General features: G+C 40.4%; 1 protein-coding gene across 1 annotated transcript; it reads right to left on the reverse strand.

The window, feature by feature from the left end:
- Window positions 1–8,978: 8,978 nt before the first annotated feature.
- On the reverse strand, window positions 8,979–16,288 carry LOC121868775 (enoyl-CoA delta isomerase 2-like; the record flags this gene model as incomplete). Its single annotated transcript, XM_042369669.1, is given in 3 exon segments — window positions 8,979–9,777; window positions 14,494–14,604; window positions 16,118–16,288. Coding segments are annotated over 2 exon segments (264 nt in total), but the record flags the coding sequence as incomplete, so codon positions are not given.
- Between the last annotated feature and the right edge of the window lie 306 nt (window positions 16,289–16,594).

Genomic DNA, 16,594 nt, shown 5'->3' on the forward strand with positions numbered 1-16,594 from the left:
TAAAAAAAATAATAATTTATACTTTTTATATTTTGAGGAAAAAATTTCTCATTTTGATGTGTGCTATTGAAGTATTGCGCTTTTATTTGATATTTACAGAGATAAGACAAAAATGCAGATTTAAATACAGTTCTTCAATCGTTGAGTAATTCTTTTTCGTATAGTTTTATAATTTATATATAAAACTTTAAAATTAGATTCATATTTACGTCAAATAAAGAGTTATTCCATCAATACATGACTACTACATTGATGTTAACTGAGGCGCTTCCTGTTATTGGATTGTTTATCCTGTTTTCGCCTTTCAAGAGACCCCACCAGCTGATGGCTGGCGTGTGAGCCTCTACTCAGCACGAGGGAGCGAAAAGTAAATACAATTGGATAACCCACAAGTATTAAAAGCTTTAAATCGGACATTTAAAATCCCTTAAAATTCTTAAATGCTTAAAATTAAAAAAAAAAATTTAAAAACAGAAAGTAAAATACCTTAGGTGTGCATGTGCTAAACACTGAAAGAATGTTCTTCATAATTCGTTTAGAGATTATTTAAAAGTAAAAGTTATACGTTCATAATGCCATAAGCGAATTAAAAAGTTGTGACAACCATTAAAATTGAAAAAAACGACTCCATATATTTAAGTTACAGAAGGTTAAAGGTAAAATACTCGAGGTTTTGCATACTGATTAGAACAAATTTGCCTGTAGAGAGGATAAGCTCTCTAAGCTATAAAAAACATTTATTAGTACTTCCGGGGTAAATAGAAATTGACAATGGAAGAGTTGTAGCGTACTGTATGTGGCCAGTTGTCAATTCTCTTTAGTTGTCTATTGTCTCTTTGTATGGGCACACAAACGTACGTACATGTAGATATCTCACACTCATGAATAAGGTAAAATAGAAACTCACAATGTATTTTCTGTATATATATTGTTGTACAGTGCAGTGCTAAGGAGTTACTAGGTGAGGAGTAACTTGCTCAGAGGTCCTGTAGGGCGAGGAGCTTTCTGAGGGAGCTGGGTGGTGAGGCGCTGGAGAGAGATCTCGCTGGTCCTGTAGGTCAGAGTAGAATGGTCTCCCTGGCCAGCCATGGCCGTATTTATACAATTTACAAACATCAGGATTTGGAGGGCGCGTAGCGAGAGAGCCAATCACAGAGGAGGAGGCCAGGCACACCCGGCACTCTGGTCCTAGCGTTGCTACGTGTGCGTCTGCACTGGAGAGTAGGTCTACCAGCATCGCTGGCTGTACGCTGATTGGCTGGAAGGCGCGCGGGAGCTCAGTCCTCACTTGTCGGGGATGGGGTCCACTACAGACTGACCAGGAGAGCGTTATGCCCCAACATTCCCCCCCACCCCCGGTGTACCCGTGTACTTATGTACAATCGTGCACAAAACTTGTGTCCACTACCCAGCCAGTGAGGTTTCGAATAGCCTTCAGTCTGAAGTTTCGAAACAGCTGGGGGAAATGCTATGTTCGGCCAACAGATGTGGCCCACTGTAGTGTGGGGGGGCGATAGAGGAGGTGGGGGTTAGTCTAGTGTGGGGTATGAGTTGTTTGGTTCACACTCAGGATGGAATGGAGAAAGGAAACTCACAATGTGCTCTCTATATACATGTTGTATTGGATGTACAATGCAGCTTGGTGCTGGGAAGGCAGCATGGTTACAAGCGTGATGTAGAGAGAGCTGGTTGGTGAGGACGCTCAGAGAAGGACAGCTTGTGGGTCGCCATGCTCGCCAGCGGGAGAGAGGACCGCCAGGCAGGCGGAGGAGCGAAGGGCCGCCAGGCAGCGGCGGAGGAGGAGGTGTTGCTGGCTGGTTGGTGTAGGTAGAAAGAGCGATCACCACGAGGTCAGGTCTTAAATAGCGGGGGTAGGCGTGGCTTAGCAGTTGACCCCCGCTCCGTGGTGTATGGCGGCGCTGGTTGACCTAGACCACGAGGCATACACTGGGGAATTGGTGGGGTCGGCTAGGCAGGGACAAACAGCGTTTGTAGGGGAGAATTCCACTACACTAGTAACAGGCTGTGTGTAGGTGGAGCATAACATCGTGAATTCCACTGATAACAATAAGAATGTCATGAAAATAGTTAATATTATTATGCATGGTGAGACATGTGTAACGGGTAAATAAAAGCACTACAACGACCATATCTCTGCTGTTCATGGCTACGACGGTGAGACTGATGGGCATACCAGTAATTAATTCTCCGTGACTACCAGTAATGGTAGCCACGGAGAATACACAAGTTGTTACCAAGGTTGGCGCCACCCACACCAGGGAAAGGAGGTTGTAGTGGAATTCTCCCCTACAAACGCTGTTTGTCGCTGCCTAGCCGACCCCACCAATTCCCCAGTGTATGCCTCGTGGTCTAGGTCAACCAGCGCCGCCATACACCACGGAGCGGGGGTCAACTGCTAAGCCACGCCTACCTCCGCTATTTAAGACCTGACCTCGTGGTGATCTGTCTCTCCTTCTACCTACACCAACCAGCCAGCAACACCTCCGCCGCTGCTTGGCGGCCTTCGCTCCTCCTCCGCCTGCCTGGCGGTACTCTCTCCCGCTGGCGAGCATGGCGACCCACAAGCTGTCCTTCTCTGAGCGTCCTCACCAACCAGCTCTCTCTACATCACGCTTGTAACCATGCTGCCTTCCCAGCACCAAGCTGCATTGTACATCCAATACAACATGTATATAGAGAGCACATTGTGAGTTTCCTTTCTCCATCCCATCCTGAGTGTGAACCAAACATCTCATACCCCACAAATGGTGACTCCCGGAGATTCGCACTCACACAGGATGGAGGAGAAACTGATCACTCTCCCAGTCTTCAAGCAACATGGAAGACTGGCTTATCCACCCAGAAGCAGCTCTCATCGGCTCTACAGCTACTGTCTCTACACCGCAGGTTAGACACCCTAGAGCAGCTCTGCTACTCTAAGCAGACACCAGCTCCTCTTCCTGCCCTAAGCACCACGTCCTACCGACCCCAGCACACCCGTCCTGCCTCAGACGCCGACCCCGGCCCAGCAGTAACCCCTGCCGCCCTTGATGCGGCCTCTGTTCCTGAGTGCGGACCCACACACCCCTCTTTTCTCCCTCAGGTACTCCCTGCTAATGTCCTGCACCCTGCTGCTGTCGTGGACCCAGCTGCTGTCACGAGCCCTCATCCGCTTCTGCTGACGCAGCCCCTGCTCCTGACCCAGGCCCACACACCCCAGCAGGCGCATCTGACGACTCTGTACCTGCCGTGAGGGAAGCACAACATTCATCGCCTCCACACACCCTTATTCTCCCTCTCTACTCCCACAGATATTGTGTATCTAGACAGTTGTCCCCAGCGACCGGCTCATCCACGCCATCGCCGTTGTCTCACATGAGGCACGCACCGCCCGTTCTGCCTCACATGTGCTATGCAACCCTGCAGACAACAAGTCTCCTACACAGCCTGGAGGGAAGGGGGAGTATTGTAGTGGAATTCTCCCCTACAAACGCTGTTTGTCGCTGCCTAGCCGACCCCACCAATTCCCCAGTGTATGCCTCGTGGTCTAGGTCAACCAGCGCCGCCATACACCACGGAGCGGGGGTCAACTGCTAAGCCACGCCTACCCCCGCTATTTAAGACCTGACCTCGTGGTGATCTGTCTCTCTTCTACCTACACCAACCAGCCAGCAACACCCTCCGCCTGCCTGGCGGTCCTCGCTCCTCCGCCTGCCTGGCGGTCCTCTCTCCCGCTGGCGAGCATGGCGACCCACAAGCTGTCCTTCTCTGAGCGTCCTCACCAACCAGCTCTCTCTACATCACGCTTGTAACCATGCTGCCTTCCCAGCACCAAGCTGCATTGTACATCCAATACAACATGTATATAGAGAGCACATTGTGAGTTTCCTTTCTCCATCCCATCCTGAGTGTGAATCAAACATCTCATACCCCACAAGGTGATATCGAACACTGAAACATGCCGAGGTCTCATTCCTACCATCATCGTCACCAACAGGCAAGTCACATTAATTTGTCAGCACAGCCCATGTCGTCCTTATACTATTGCAGGGTGTCCCATGAATGACAGCAAATATTTGTAGAGGTGAAAGAATATGTGATATCGAGTTGAAAATCTTCTATACACATAAGCAGTTTTCGGTTTACTTTAGGCGTGAGGTGGGTTGTAAAAATTACGCAGGGCAAAAATTTTGCCATGTTATATTTTATTTTTCTTACCAATTGCAGCCATACTGTGTGCTGTTGTAATCCTTATTGGTGGATTACATAAGGTCTATTAATAGCATGAAAACCCATTTGCAGATACTATAATGTTCCATAACTAGCATTAAACAACATCATACTTTCACGAGCTCCAACTCCACGCCTCTACCCACCCAACTATTAAATTTCATAATTTGAGCATCGTGGGTTACCACACCTAAACACACTCCCCCTCCACCATCCCCCCACTCCTCCCTCCCCCAAGACTAACGTCAATCAAACATTCCATCCCATTACCTTCCCCTGCATTTCCCAACCCCCCTCCCCCTATTCTACCTATGCTGACGAATTGGACTACTGTAATGAACACTCGCAGAACCGGCGACATGGCTCCTCCCCCTTGTATTTAGAGTTTCCGGTAGTGTTGTGATAGCACCGAGTATGAACTTATTTAAGACCAGACTTGACCATCACTGGCGTAAGTTTAGGTACATTCTGGAACCAGTGAATATTCTTTGTAAAAAAATTAATTTTAAATGAATTATTTATAGGAGATAAGCATGTCATAGCTGAAAATTGTCAAAGAAATATGTAAAGCAGTGGAAAACCATATATTTTGATTATCGGCGAGGCTAACTATCTATAAACAATTAATATTTGACGATTAGCAAAAGTCCTGGGAAAATGAACCAACAAGTCATAAGCTAAAATGATCAAATCATCAGTTTATCCTTGGTCATCATCAAAACAATCCTCTCAACATCATGAAACTATTCTGAATCGTCTAAGAATTGGGCATACACGATTGACGCATGGCCAACTCATGTCTTCCCCTAATGGAGCCCCACCTATATGATCCAACTGCCGAACACAAATAACAGTCCAACATATTCTCATTGAATGCCCTTTTTATGATCGGTACCGAACAATGTGCTTCACTAACCCCACAATGTAAGATATTTTAGCAGAGACCCCCCTATATTTTCCCTAAGTTCAGTTTTGACCTTTTTGAAATACTGTAATCTCCTCCAAACAATATAACACTAAATTATAGAAACACAAATATATGTGAACTAATCCCTCTGACCAGCCCTAGGAGAGACTCAAATGGGTGTCAGTGGTCTGGTTAAACTAAATCTTGATGATGATGATGATTATCGGCGAATGTTCACTCTACAGTCGCAGGGGTGGTGGTGGAGGTTTGGGGGTGGGGGGTTGGATCCACTTGCAGTTCACTATGAATACATGAACTAGGAAGGGTTTCTTGGGCAGTTGATCCAAACAGATATACCAAAACGTTATGTCAGAGTAATAATACTTAACCTAGGTGTTACTAATACCATTAATTTACTCTAGTATATAAAAGCCTGCATCAGTTACAACAACATAATATTACTCTGCCATTTCAGATATGCCTGCAGGACGAGCAAATTCGTCAGCAGTGATTGCCGAGTGAGGCCAAATCATCGGGATGTGGAGAGCCGGGGCAACTGTGCCAAACATTGCTCTCAAAGTGGGGAGGAGCACTAAGACGATTCGGAGGTGGATCCGCTGGTGGGAGGAAGAGGGCTCAGTGGAGACGAAACCTTGAAGCGGGAGGCCACGAGTAACGTCGGCAAGGATGGACGCCATGATCATGGCATCTGCAACGGCACATCCAATGCGAACATCAGTGGAGCATACAAGAAATCTGGGCCTCAACTGCCATCACATGAGGACGAGATGCTGACTTCATGAAGCAGGGATCGACTGCCATATTCCAGCTCACAAAGGATGGACAACACCTACTCACAAGGAGTGTCGACTCGGTTTTGCATTGGAACACCTTCCACATAAAGAATACTGGAGAACCATTATATTTACCGATGAAACGGTGTTCAGGTCAGTGGGAGCCGAAGCAAGGCAGTGCTGGCGGCCCCCCAACACACGCTACCATGAGAAACACATTCAACATCGCGCAGTGAGTGGTAGGGTGTCTGTCATTCTGGGGGTGGATGTGGACACATGGGCTAGGTGAACTGGTCAAGATCAATGGCCGTTTCACTGGTGAGCAGTATGTAGACATCCTGGAGCAAGTGCTAATTCCTACAGTCCGGGCTATGGCAGTTCCAGCCCCCCACATTATCAGGCTGGTTCATGACAACAGTCCCATTCATACCAGCAACATAGTGAAGGACTACCTCCAGGATCACCCTGAAATTGAGGTCATCGACTGGCCAACACTAGGATCTGATATTAATCCAATTGAACATATTTGGGCTATGATGAAACGTGATTGGGATATTGGGGAGCAGCGAACCTGTGCAGCAATAGAGGCCAAAGCTTACGACGTGTGGGAGAGTATACGTCGACGACCAGGGGTGTGTCTGAAGCTGGTCGACTCCATCCCTAATCGCCTTGATGAAGTCCTGAATGCAATGGGTGGCTGGATCAAATACCAAGATGTGTGTATTGGTGTATTGTTTGGATTTTAGTATTGTTTGTAAATACAATTAATATATATTAACTCACCTACAGTATTATCTTAAATCCACGTCCTTAATGATGTCTTAAACTATATCGCATGAAAATTCATGACAAAGTAACTTAACAGCCACAAATTATGTATTGTGTGGTATACAATCATCTGTATGACACGTCGTGGAATGTGTTGTCTTATAACAAAATATAATTACATAGTTAAAATTGCTACCATCATTGAAATGCTCATTATGTTCAGCACACAATATTAACGGTAACTGAGCACACTCCAAAATATATGAAGCTTGCATATTGTGGTGGGGTGTTTAAACACTGGAACTTGGAAGAATTGGAAATACGTGTAGATTAAGTCTGAATACTATTTTACAATACTGATAACTTTTTCACTCCACTCTTTTTAACATAAGTATATAATTATATAATATTGCATATTATCACAAATATTTATTAAGCAAAGGATGGGTGGAATATAAATAAATATTACCGTAATCTCTGTCAGAATAACAACAAAATTGTGACGTGGTCGCTGAGTAAAACATTCTCTACTTAACTGGATTTACCTTGGATATTATATATTTGCTGATATCAGACCACTAGAATATTATGCTTGTTTAGGTACCAAAGAAATTATCACCATAACCCTTGAAAAAATTTATTTCCCATATCTTGATAATATACTGTACAGGTATAATACAAATTACAAAATTGTTACAGTACAATTATCCACAGCAATACCAAATATTTATAATAATATACATTTCACATTAAAACTAATTGCATTGTGTGTTGCTTTTCAACCCAGTTCTCACAGTATATTATTGAATGTGACACTGTCAAAGACTTCAGGCCACCTGACTTATTGTATCTTGAACTATGTAATTACTTCATTGAATCAGGTGTGCTTGAGGACATTCTTGCTGTTTATCCCAAATTTGCTAGTCCACACTGATTAGTCTTCAATTAGAATATGACTCCAATGTATGTGATCCACTGACCTATATATACTGCTGATGAATATGATGTATTTCCTTCTTTGTGTACGAACCTCTGTCCTGCATGGCAGTGAACAGTGGCATTACCCACATGAATCTGACCTATATATAGTGTCAATGAATATGATGCATTCTTTGTGTACGAACCTCTGTCCTGTATGGCAGAGAAGAGTGACATTACCCACATGAATCTGACTGACGTATATGTATGTATGTATGTATGTGTGCATATGTGTATATATATGTACATGTATTTTTCTGGCTAAATAAAATGTTTCAATCAATCAAGTTACAGTCAATTTCCCATTTATAAAACCATGGTCTGGTTATTATAAACTGCTCAAATGTAATCCCATCCAACTTTACTACTAAATTTTATCAAAATGGATTTTAAAGCAATACTGTATGCAGAAATATCTCAGTTAGCCGGAATCCCTCAAACCCGGAACGCTCCAATAGCCTGAATTTTCTGGGTTTACGATTTGTTACATGATATCACATTTCAGTAAAATAAGAAAATTGTTACTTTCCTCCTATGCAGCATATTTACTACAGGCTGACAACCCTTTATCCGAAATTCCGAAAACTGAAAAGCTCTGAAAACCTAGTTTTTTTTGTGGGGCATTTTTTTTTTTTTTTTTTTTTTTTTTTTTTAAACAGGGATTAGCCCACGGGCATAGATCACTGACCCACATCAGGGCCTGGGGGCGAAAATGTAATAGTAATAATAATTATAATAATAATAATTATTCATAGTAAATACAAATTTTAATAAAAATACACAAAAATGAAATAATATGACAACATTAATAATAATAATTGATAATAATAAAATTAATAAAAATAACAATAATACAGGAGTACTGTAATAATAAAATAATAATAATTATAAAGAAATACAAGAATGAAAAAAAAGATCAAAAGTGAGAAACACGACCTAGACCTAGGAATTATTATTATTATAATTTTTATTATATTCCCCCCCCCCACCAGGCCCTGATGTGGGTCAGTGATCTATGCCCAGATAGGCACACGCACAAAAAAAAAAATAAAATAAAATAAAACTAACCATTCTGAAAACCGAAAAATTCCGAAATCTGAAATTCCTCTGGCCCCAAGGATTTCGGATAAGGGATTGTCAACCTGTATCTACAAAAATCTGTATCAGAAAAATATTAAAGTTGTACATTATTTTCATTCACATCATCGTTATGGGAAGTTTGAAATTGATGTGTGAAATATGACCAGGATATCGATTATGGTTCAAAATTTATAGTAGTGTTAATATCGTTCAACTTTAACTGTATTTTCTGGCTTTTTTTGTATTTTGGCTGTTACCGAGTTCTTCCATAGGGTATTTCATTTGTAAGTAGTCAAAATGCATATACAGTACAAGATACAGACAGTGCCCTGAGTTACGAACACTCGACTTATGAACACTCGCATCTATGAATGGGATCCTAATATATTTATCACAAATATCTTTAACTAAATTTCCATTTTTTTTACATTACTTTATACTGTTTAACATCACTTATCTACAGTATTTACATTATTTGTTATGTATGGGATATTTTTTTGTTTTGTATGGACAGGGCTATGCTTTAACCTAACCTAAACTATGGAATTTTTGCTGTTGTGACTAATGAACAGGGTCCAGGAACATAACCTGTTCACAACTCAGGGGACTGCCTGTACTGTACTCAAAGTTCCCAACATTAATAACTGTATATGATATGCTATCCTCATAGCTTCTATGCTTTTAAATCAGCTCTTCAAACAAATGAGAATATTTTACAACCTGGAAGCGAAAGAACCTCAGATAATTAAAAACAATGGTCAGTTACTCCCAGGGGTCTTGTGTGGAAGTTATACTGAAGGATCATCTGTGGTGGAATGGTGCATGAATGTTGAAGATGTAAAGAGCAGATCAGCTGCAGTGTCTGGAGCAGCATTGCAGGGTGGAGACTGGGTTTTAGGTGAGATTTTGCTTTCTGGTTGAAAAAATGTATTGCAAGACACTTGGTTCTTCTACATTTGCCAGATGTTGTTTCCAAATTGTCTTTAACTGTTTTCTTAATGAACTATCTTGAAGAACTCACTGAAATGAATAAAGTGCATTATGTGAAAAATTTTCTTCACTAAAAATACAATCTAATTCTTCTTTAATGTACACTTAATATAAATAATACTGGTTGCCCTTCATGCTCGAGGATTGCCAGCCCTAGGGCCACCTAGGCGTGGATTTGTCTAAGGTGTAGTTCCCAACACAAGAACCTCGCCCTTAGTTAACGAGCTGCTTGACCCAGTATCAAGATATAATCCGAGAAGACCTGACAACTCGCCAACTACACTGACTAACCATTACCCCATCCTACAATCACTAAATCAATTAACATCCAGAGGCAATTAGCATAAAGAAACTTGGCCATAGTTTCATCCTGCTTGGGGATCGAACCTGAGTCCACTCACTTGTGAGGTGAGAATGCTAACCATTAATCCCTCGTCAACCACAGGTTTAGCATCCACAGCATTGTCTATCTACATTTTCTATACTGTATTGTATATTGTTCCATCAATTATGGTATCCAGTTTCAGGTATCTGAGCATCAAGAATACAAGAACAGCAACTTTCAACCTGCGAACATCCTTGCAAAGCTGCTCTCAACAAATTCATAATAAAAAATTTTCCTCCCCTGAAATATAGCCTCAAAGTGAAAATCTAGTTATGTGGATCATACCACTCCAAAGTGGACAAGGAAAGTAATGTCATTGGAACAGTGAAATTGCTTGATAAACTTCCATGAGGAGAAAGTGTAGTGTCCGCAATTCGTTTCAGGGAAAAGAAAATTTGTCTCAATACCCAGAATCTCTCAAACCCAGAACTGCTCTGCACCAATATTCCAGCTAAAAGGGAGATTACTGTACTATGCTGCTAATGTCAGGGTACAATGATCATAGATTGTCACAATTAGCAACAGAGCTGGACATTGAGCTAACCCTTCCTAGACAGTGTGGTAGGTAGAAACACCATTCAGTCTATGTACCATGTTTGGACTTCATTACATCTTCTTTGAAAAGCCAATGTACTACTAAAATGAAGCAAAATTTTGGCCTGTATTCACTTCACCCACTACAAATGGCACAGCTTACAAGAGAATTATTCAAGGTGCAGTTTGCAAAGCTCATTAAAATGAAAATAGAACAGCTGAAGCAGCCACCTGGTTTGAAATTTGATCTCAAAAGAAGAACAAAGATTTGCTCTAACACCCTGATCTGTTTCCTTCTATTAAACTAGTATAACTCTGACATCATCTGTGACAAGATACACAGTGGAGAGATCATTCAGCACATTGAGAAAGGTGACAGCGTGGCCAAGATCAATGATGGCAAAAGATCATTTATCTGCACCGAGCATGATAAGTGTCCATTGAGCAAAGATTTGTGAGGATAAACAAGAACTCAGTTTTTATTCCAGAGTAGCTCTTGGGAAGTACAAGAAAAAGAAAAATTATGTGATGAATGTGACATTTTTCCTTCACATTTCCCTATTTCTTCATGCTGACTTGTTCTATTATTTTGTATGCTCTAATTATAAATCATCAAGTTCTAACTCTGTTGCACAAATATTGATATATGATGTTAATCCACAAATACAGCTTACAATATATGTTTATTTAGGGGTATTATACTTGTAAAGCGGTCTATGTACATAAGGGATAAGTTTTAAACATGTACACATATTTGTTTGGTGTTAATCTCTATGATTGTGTCTCCCGAGCAAAGACATTTATAACTATTGTACACAATAAAAGATATTTCAAGATAACTGTTTCATGTAATCTCATCTTAATGAGTACATATAAAATTTATGTATCAAGCTCATTATACAGTACAGTGCAGTACTGTATAGGAATAAGACTGGTACAAGCAGTCACACAGGTATGTACTGCACACTTTCCCTTTTAATTTTCTCCTGATGTCCCTCTCACACACACTCCTACCCCCAATGTGCAGTAATATTCATACCACCTCCCCGTTGCTCCACTCCCTCCTTCCTCTTCCAAGATCGCACACTAACTACCATGGACATATATGTTTATATTTTTTATTTTGATATTTTTTTTTTCACATTCTGTATGAAAAATTGTTTATGTAAAATAAATATAATAAAAATACTTATATCTACTCAAAATTATGAGTTGAAAAATAATGGTGCAACTCAAAGGTTGGCCGAGTAGGGTTGAAGCTGGCCATACGTCGGAATATGAAAGCTGTGACTAGCTTGTCCGGTTTGAAATATTACTGTAGGGTACCATAATTTTTAATTTGCAAATAAGCGGGGGTATGCTTTGCAAATATCGAATAGTGGTATTAAAATACAAATTGCAGATAAGCAGTATTGTGATTATCGGGGTTGAGAATAGCGAGGTATTCCTGCACTGTACTGTATATGAAAAGTACAGGCATTAATAAACACAGATTATTACATTAACATATCTTTAATAATTAATGAATAACAATAAATAATGTACTGGGCAATATTGTATCATGAATGATATTCATAGTAGATTGAGTGAGAGAGGAAGTGAATGGGAGTCAGCCTTTTTGGGTGGGGTTTAGGAGGTTAAAGTGACTGCCTGGTCAGTTTTACCCTCAAAGGGTCGCATTCATCACCTGTTGACAGAGAGGGAGCACTCAAGTGCTTGTTTGTAAGCAAAAGCTACATTATGTCTGGCAAAGTGAATATTCACATATGACTGTTGATTAAATAAGAAAATGCTCATTTACGTAGTAGGACTACTTATATCATGGAACAATATACAAATAGATGAAATCAAAACAAAATAAGAACACAAATGCACGATCTGGTACTCAAGTGCTGTCTCACTTAGTAGTTTTAAGTTAATACACCATTTTTTCCCCAAAATACTTCTAAATAGTTTATCAAAAAGTTTGGTTAAATAAATATATACTGGAAAACCAAAAAATCTATGTGATATGGGTGTGCGAGGCATGTGTAATTTTCCACTCTTCACTAAAGAAAATTTCCCCGAGTCTAAATAACATATTTCGCACAGAGCTGTATTTATTTATGCGAACACCACTGTACACGTACAATTTACTGTTAATACTGTTAACAAAATAATGTACACTATAGTATTTCCACGCTAACCTGGCCCGTAAGCCACACCCCTCTTCCATAAAAATAGCCAATTGGTTCAGAGAAATGTTCGTGTAGCTGTTCAGCTATTCAATCTAAATGTGTTCCCAATTGGTAAGCAGACCTGTTACTCTCCAAAATAATGTTAAATACCTGGATTATCAAAATGCATATGATTTCAAGGCATTAGCACTTCAAAGAGGATGTTAGAAAATTTGAAATATTTATCATAAAAGGTCAAGTGAAAGATGAAATTCACTTTTGAATGAAATCTTTTCATTATTTCTTTGTTTTGTAACAAACATAAAGCAAACAGTAACAAATGATACCAAACATACAGTACAATAGGTAATGAAATACACAAAACATTAATATAATTGATAAAACTCAATATAAACATGCGCAGTCTGGGAAGGGGGTTAAAACGCTCAGGAGAACAGCCACTGGATATGGCAGGAATTTCACTCAGACGTCAACACCAGCACTTAACCAACAAAAACATTTCTCACACCCACAAGCAGATTATTAATACTTTATCCACTAACTTGGCATCTTCCTATCTTAAATGCTGTACTGTGATAAGATTTAAGTACGTTAATAATATATGCCATGAAGTATTAAGAAGCAATGTAGAGGTTTAACATTTTTGTCCTCTGTGATCAAGTACAGTAATACCCCGCTTAACACGGTTTCGCTTAGCGCGATTTCACGTATACACGGTGCCTCGCCAGAGCTGAACTTTCACTTAACGTGGGTTTTTTCCACGTATACGCGCAGAGTGTCCGGCTCGAGAGCTATTTTTAGATTCGCCCCACTCCCCCACCTGCCACCCTGCCTGCCTGCCTGCCTGTTTTAGCTACTTTGGGCTTGCTATGATGACGCAAGAGATCTGCCCTGGCAACTGTACCGACACTCACAGCTGGTGGTGCGTTGATGCGCCGTTTCCATTGTTTACTGGTAGTTACTGGGAAATATTTTTCAACCTAACGAAACTATTACCCGTTTAGAGGTCGACCCCCAATTTTTTGCTAAATAATTTGGTCTTAAAAACTCAAACTACACACATGTATATACAGTAAATAAGGACATGGGGGGCCAGGGGTTTCTTGGGGGGGGGGGTGCAAAAGTATACGGATTTTTAACATTCACGGGTATCTCTATTACCTAACCCCGCGTGTGTTAAGGGCCGACTGTAGTTAATTTGTGTGTCATAGTATTCTAATGCAAGCTCTACTGCACAAGAAGTATGAGTCAAGTGTCCAGCTGATCTGTCACTGTCCGGTGATCACCCAGTTAATGTGGCTGTTCTCCTGAGCGTTTTACCCCCCTTCCCGGACTGCACGTGTTTATATCGAGTTTTATCAGTTATGTAAATGTTTTGTGATATATCCAGCTGTACAAATTATATTTCATTACCTATTGTACTATATGTTTGGTATCATTTGTTTCTGTTTGCTTTATGTTTGGTACAAAACAAAGAAATAATAAAAAAAAAAGATACAGTGCAGCTCTTCTGTGAAATAAGGTCACAACCAGCCCTACATGGAGAAACTCCATATACAAAATTACCATTTTCATATTTGTTTACAAAAAATAAATAAATTAAAAAGGCACAAAAAATAAAGGCAATTTTTGTAACCACCAAGGACTTACTTTAACAAACTAACCTCCCTACGTTTTGCGGTTAAAGAACTTTACAATAGCATTGATGCAGTCCTCTGATGTCCAGCGCTCAACCAAACGTTCACATTCAGCATCATTCACCTGATAAAGAAATTCATTTTATAATACATAAAACTAATAATAACTCACAAGTAGCAAAACAAATTATGTCAATCACAAACCAAATTACAGTAAGTCCTTGTTTTATGTTGCCCCCGAGAACGTTGTTTCATTATAAAGTCACTATTCTTTAGATACCCATGATTCAGAAAACGTCCCGCCGATTCAGCATAACGTCGTCATTGACTACTTTGTATGGCGCTATGCTCTCACCCATGGAGCATCACGGTGTCCCCAAGCGTCGCCAGTCTTTGTTAAGCTTCCACAGCCTTCGTACGTGTTTAAGTGTTTTTGCTCTTATACTGTACTCTAACCATTCAAAATGGTTTCCAAGTGCCCATCAAGTGCTACTGATGCTAATGTTGTGAAGAAACAATGTAAGACCATTAGCCTTGCTATGAAAATGGAGGTTTTAAACTAGGAGGAGGAGCCACCCGCCGGGTCTCAATGACTTGCCACCCTCCTCCTCCTCTGCTCCACTACCCACCACACACTCGCTCCACCACATCCGTCCATCAGTGAGTACAATACAAATGCTTTAGTTTATTTATCTATAAACTATTTTCTATAAAAGTGCCATTGAATTTCTGTATATGTAATGTATTTTATGGGGCAAAGGGAGGGTCAGGAACGTAACTTCCAAATCTTATTTATTTCTTATGGGGAAAATTGATTCTGTTAACGTCGCGGTTTACAGGAACGGAACCACGACGTTAAGCAAGGACTTAGTGTAATGATGTATACTGTACTGTAAAGCACTCTTTTGTTAACTTGAGACAATACATTTCATGAACAATATACTGTAATGATGTACAATGCTTATACCTTATATCTGAAGCAAATATTACTTTGTTACACATGACAACATTGATATGAACTTATATTTTTAAATACTATGCAATTTCCTGTTGTGAAGAGTTGGGGGACAATCAGCCCCCCCCTGCCCCACCAAAAATAAAAAAAAAGAAAAAGAAAAAAGAAAGGCTTTGAAGGTCCAAGACTTCCCCAAACACTTAACCAAGGTGCCAAAGAAATAAAACCTAGAACCCAGAGACAATAACTTAATGATTCAATTTTACTAAAACTGATCCAGGGGACAGCAGTGTGCATAGGAGTGGAGTGAGCCCTTGCTCTTCCATCCCTAACCCCCAAAAGTGCCTCTTTTCTTAGTCACAAAAATACTGTCAACAACTAATAAGAAGTTTATTAGGGCACCTGAATAGGAGTAAATAGGTTCTGTTCACTCTTTATATGATCCCTAAAACAAGCTTTGTGGATGCAAAGCTTGCAAATTGCTTTTTTTCTCTCAACAAGGCTCTCATTGAGAAAAAAATAGCCCCTGCCTCTAATGTTCTCTGCATGTCATTACCCAGGGATAGTGTGATATGCTTAAAAAAAAAAAAAAATGACTGCCTGAGTGATGAGCAACAGACACAGCCCAAGCCATATGTCCTTTAACTATGTGACCTAGATAAAAAAATTTAAATAAAAATACCTTGTGAAGAATATCCTTCTCCATATCCCTTGTCAGTGCTTTGGAGTAGACAAGCGACTTTACTGGTAGCTTTGCATATGCTTCCAGTTTGGTCCAAACTTCTTGCTGGAAACTACCATCAGGGAACACTTCCGTCACTAATTGCACATCACAAGCCTGCTGAGCTGTAATCTGTTGATTTCACAGACTTTTAGAAAAATTTTCAAAATGTACATATGTATTGGTTTAGGCAATGTTCACTCCCCCTATCAACATTCAGGTAACACAATACTGTACTGTTGTTAAATTTTTTCTACAGGCTTCCTTGTTCCATGTTTAATTTGTTTATAGCTGTACATACATAGCAAATAAAAATTTTCCCCACTACCCAGCAGGGCAGGTAGTATGGCATTTTATCATTGTAAATCCAGATAATTCTTATTTCATTTATTTATTTTTCATTTTTTTTTTTTACGGGGATTAACCCACCCGGGCACA

The sequence above is a fragment of the Homarus americanus genome, unplaced genomic scaffold (genome assembly GCF_018991925.1).
Source record: "Homarus americanus isolate GMGI-L3 unplaced genomic scaffold, GMGI_Hamer_2.0 scaffold30535, whole genome shotgun sequence".
Classification (NCBI taxonomy): domain Eukaryota; kingdom Metazoa; phylum Arthropoda; class Malacostraca; order Decapoda; family Nephropidae; genus Homarus; species Homarus americanus.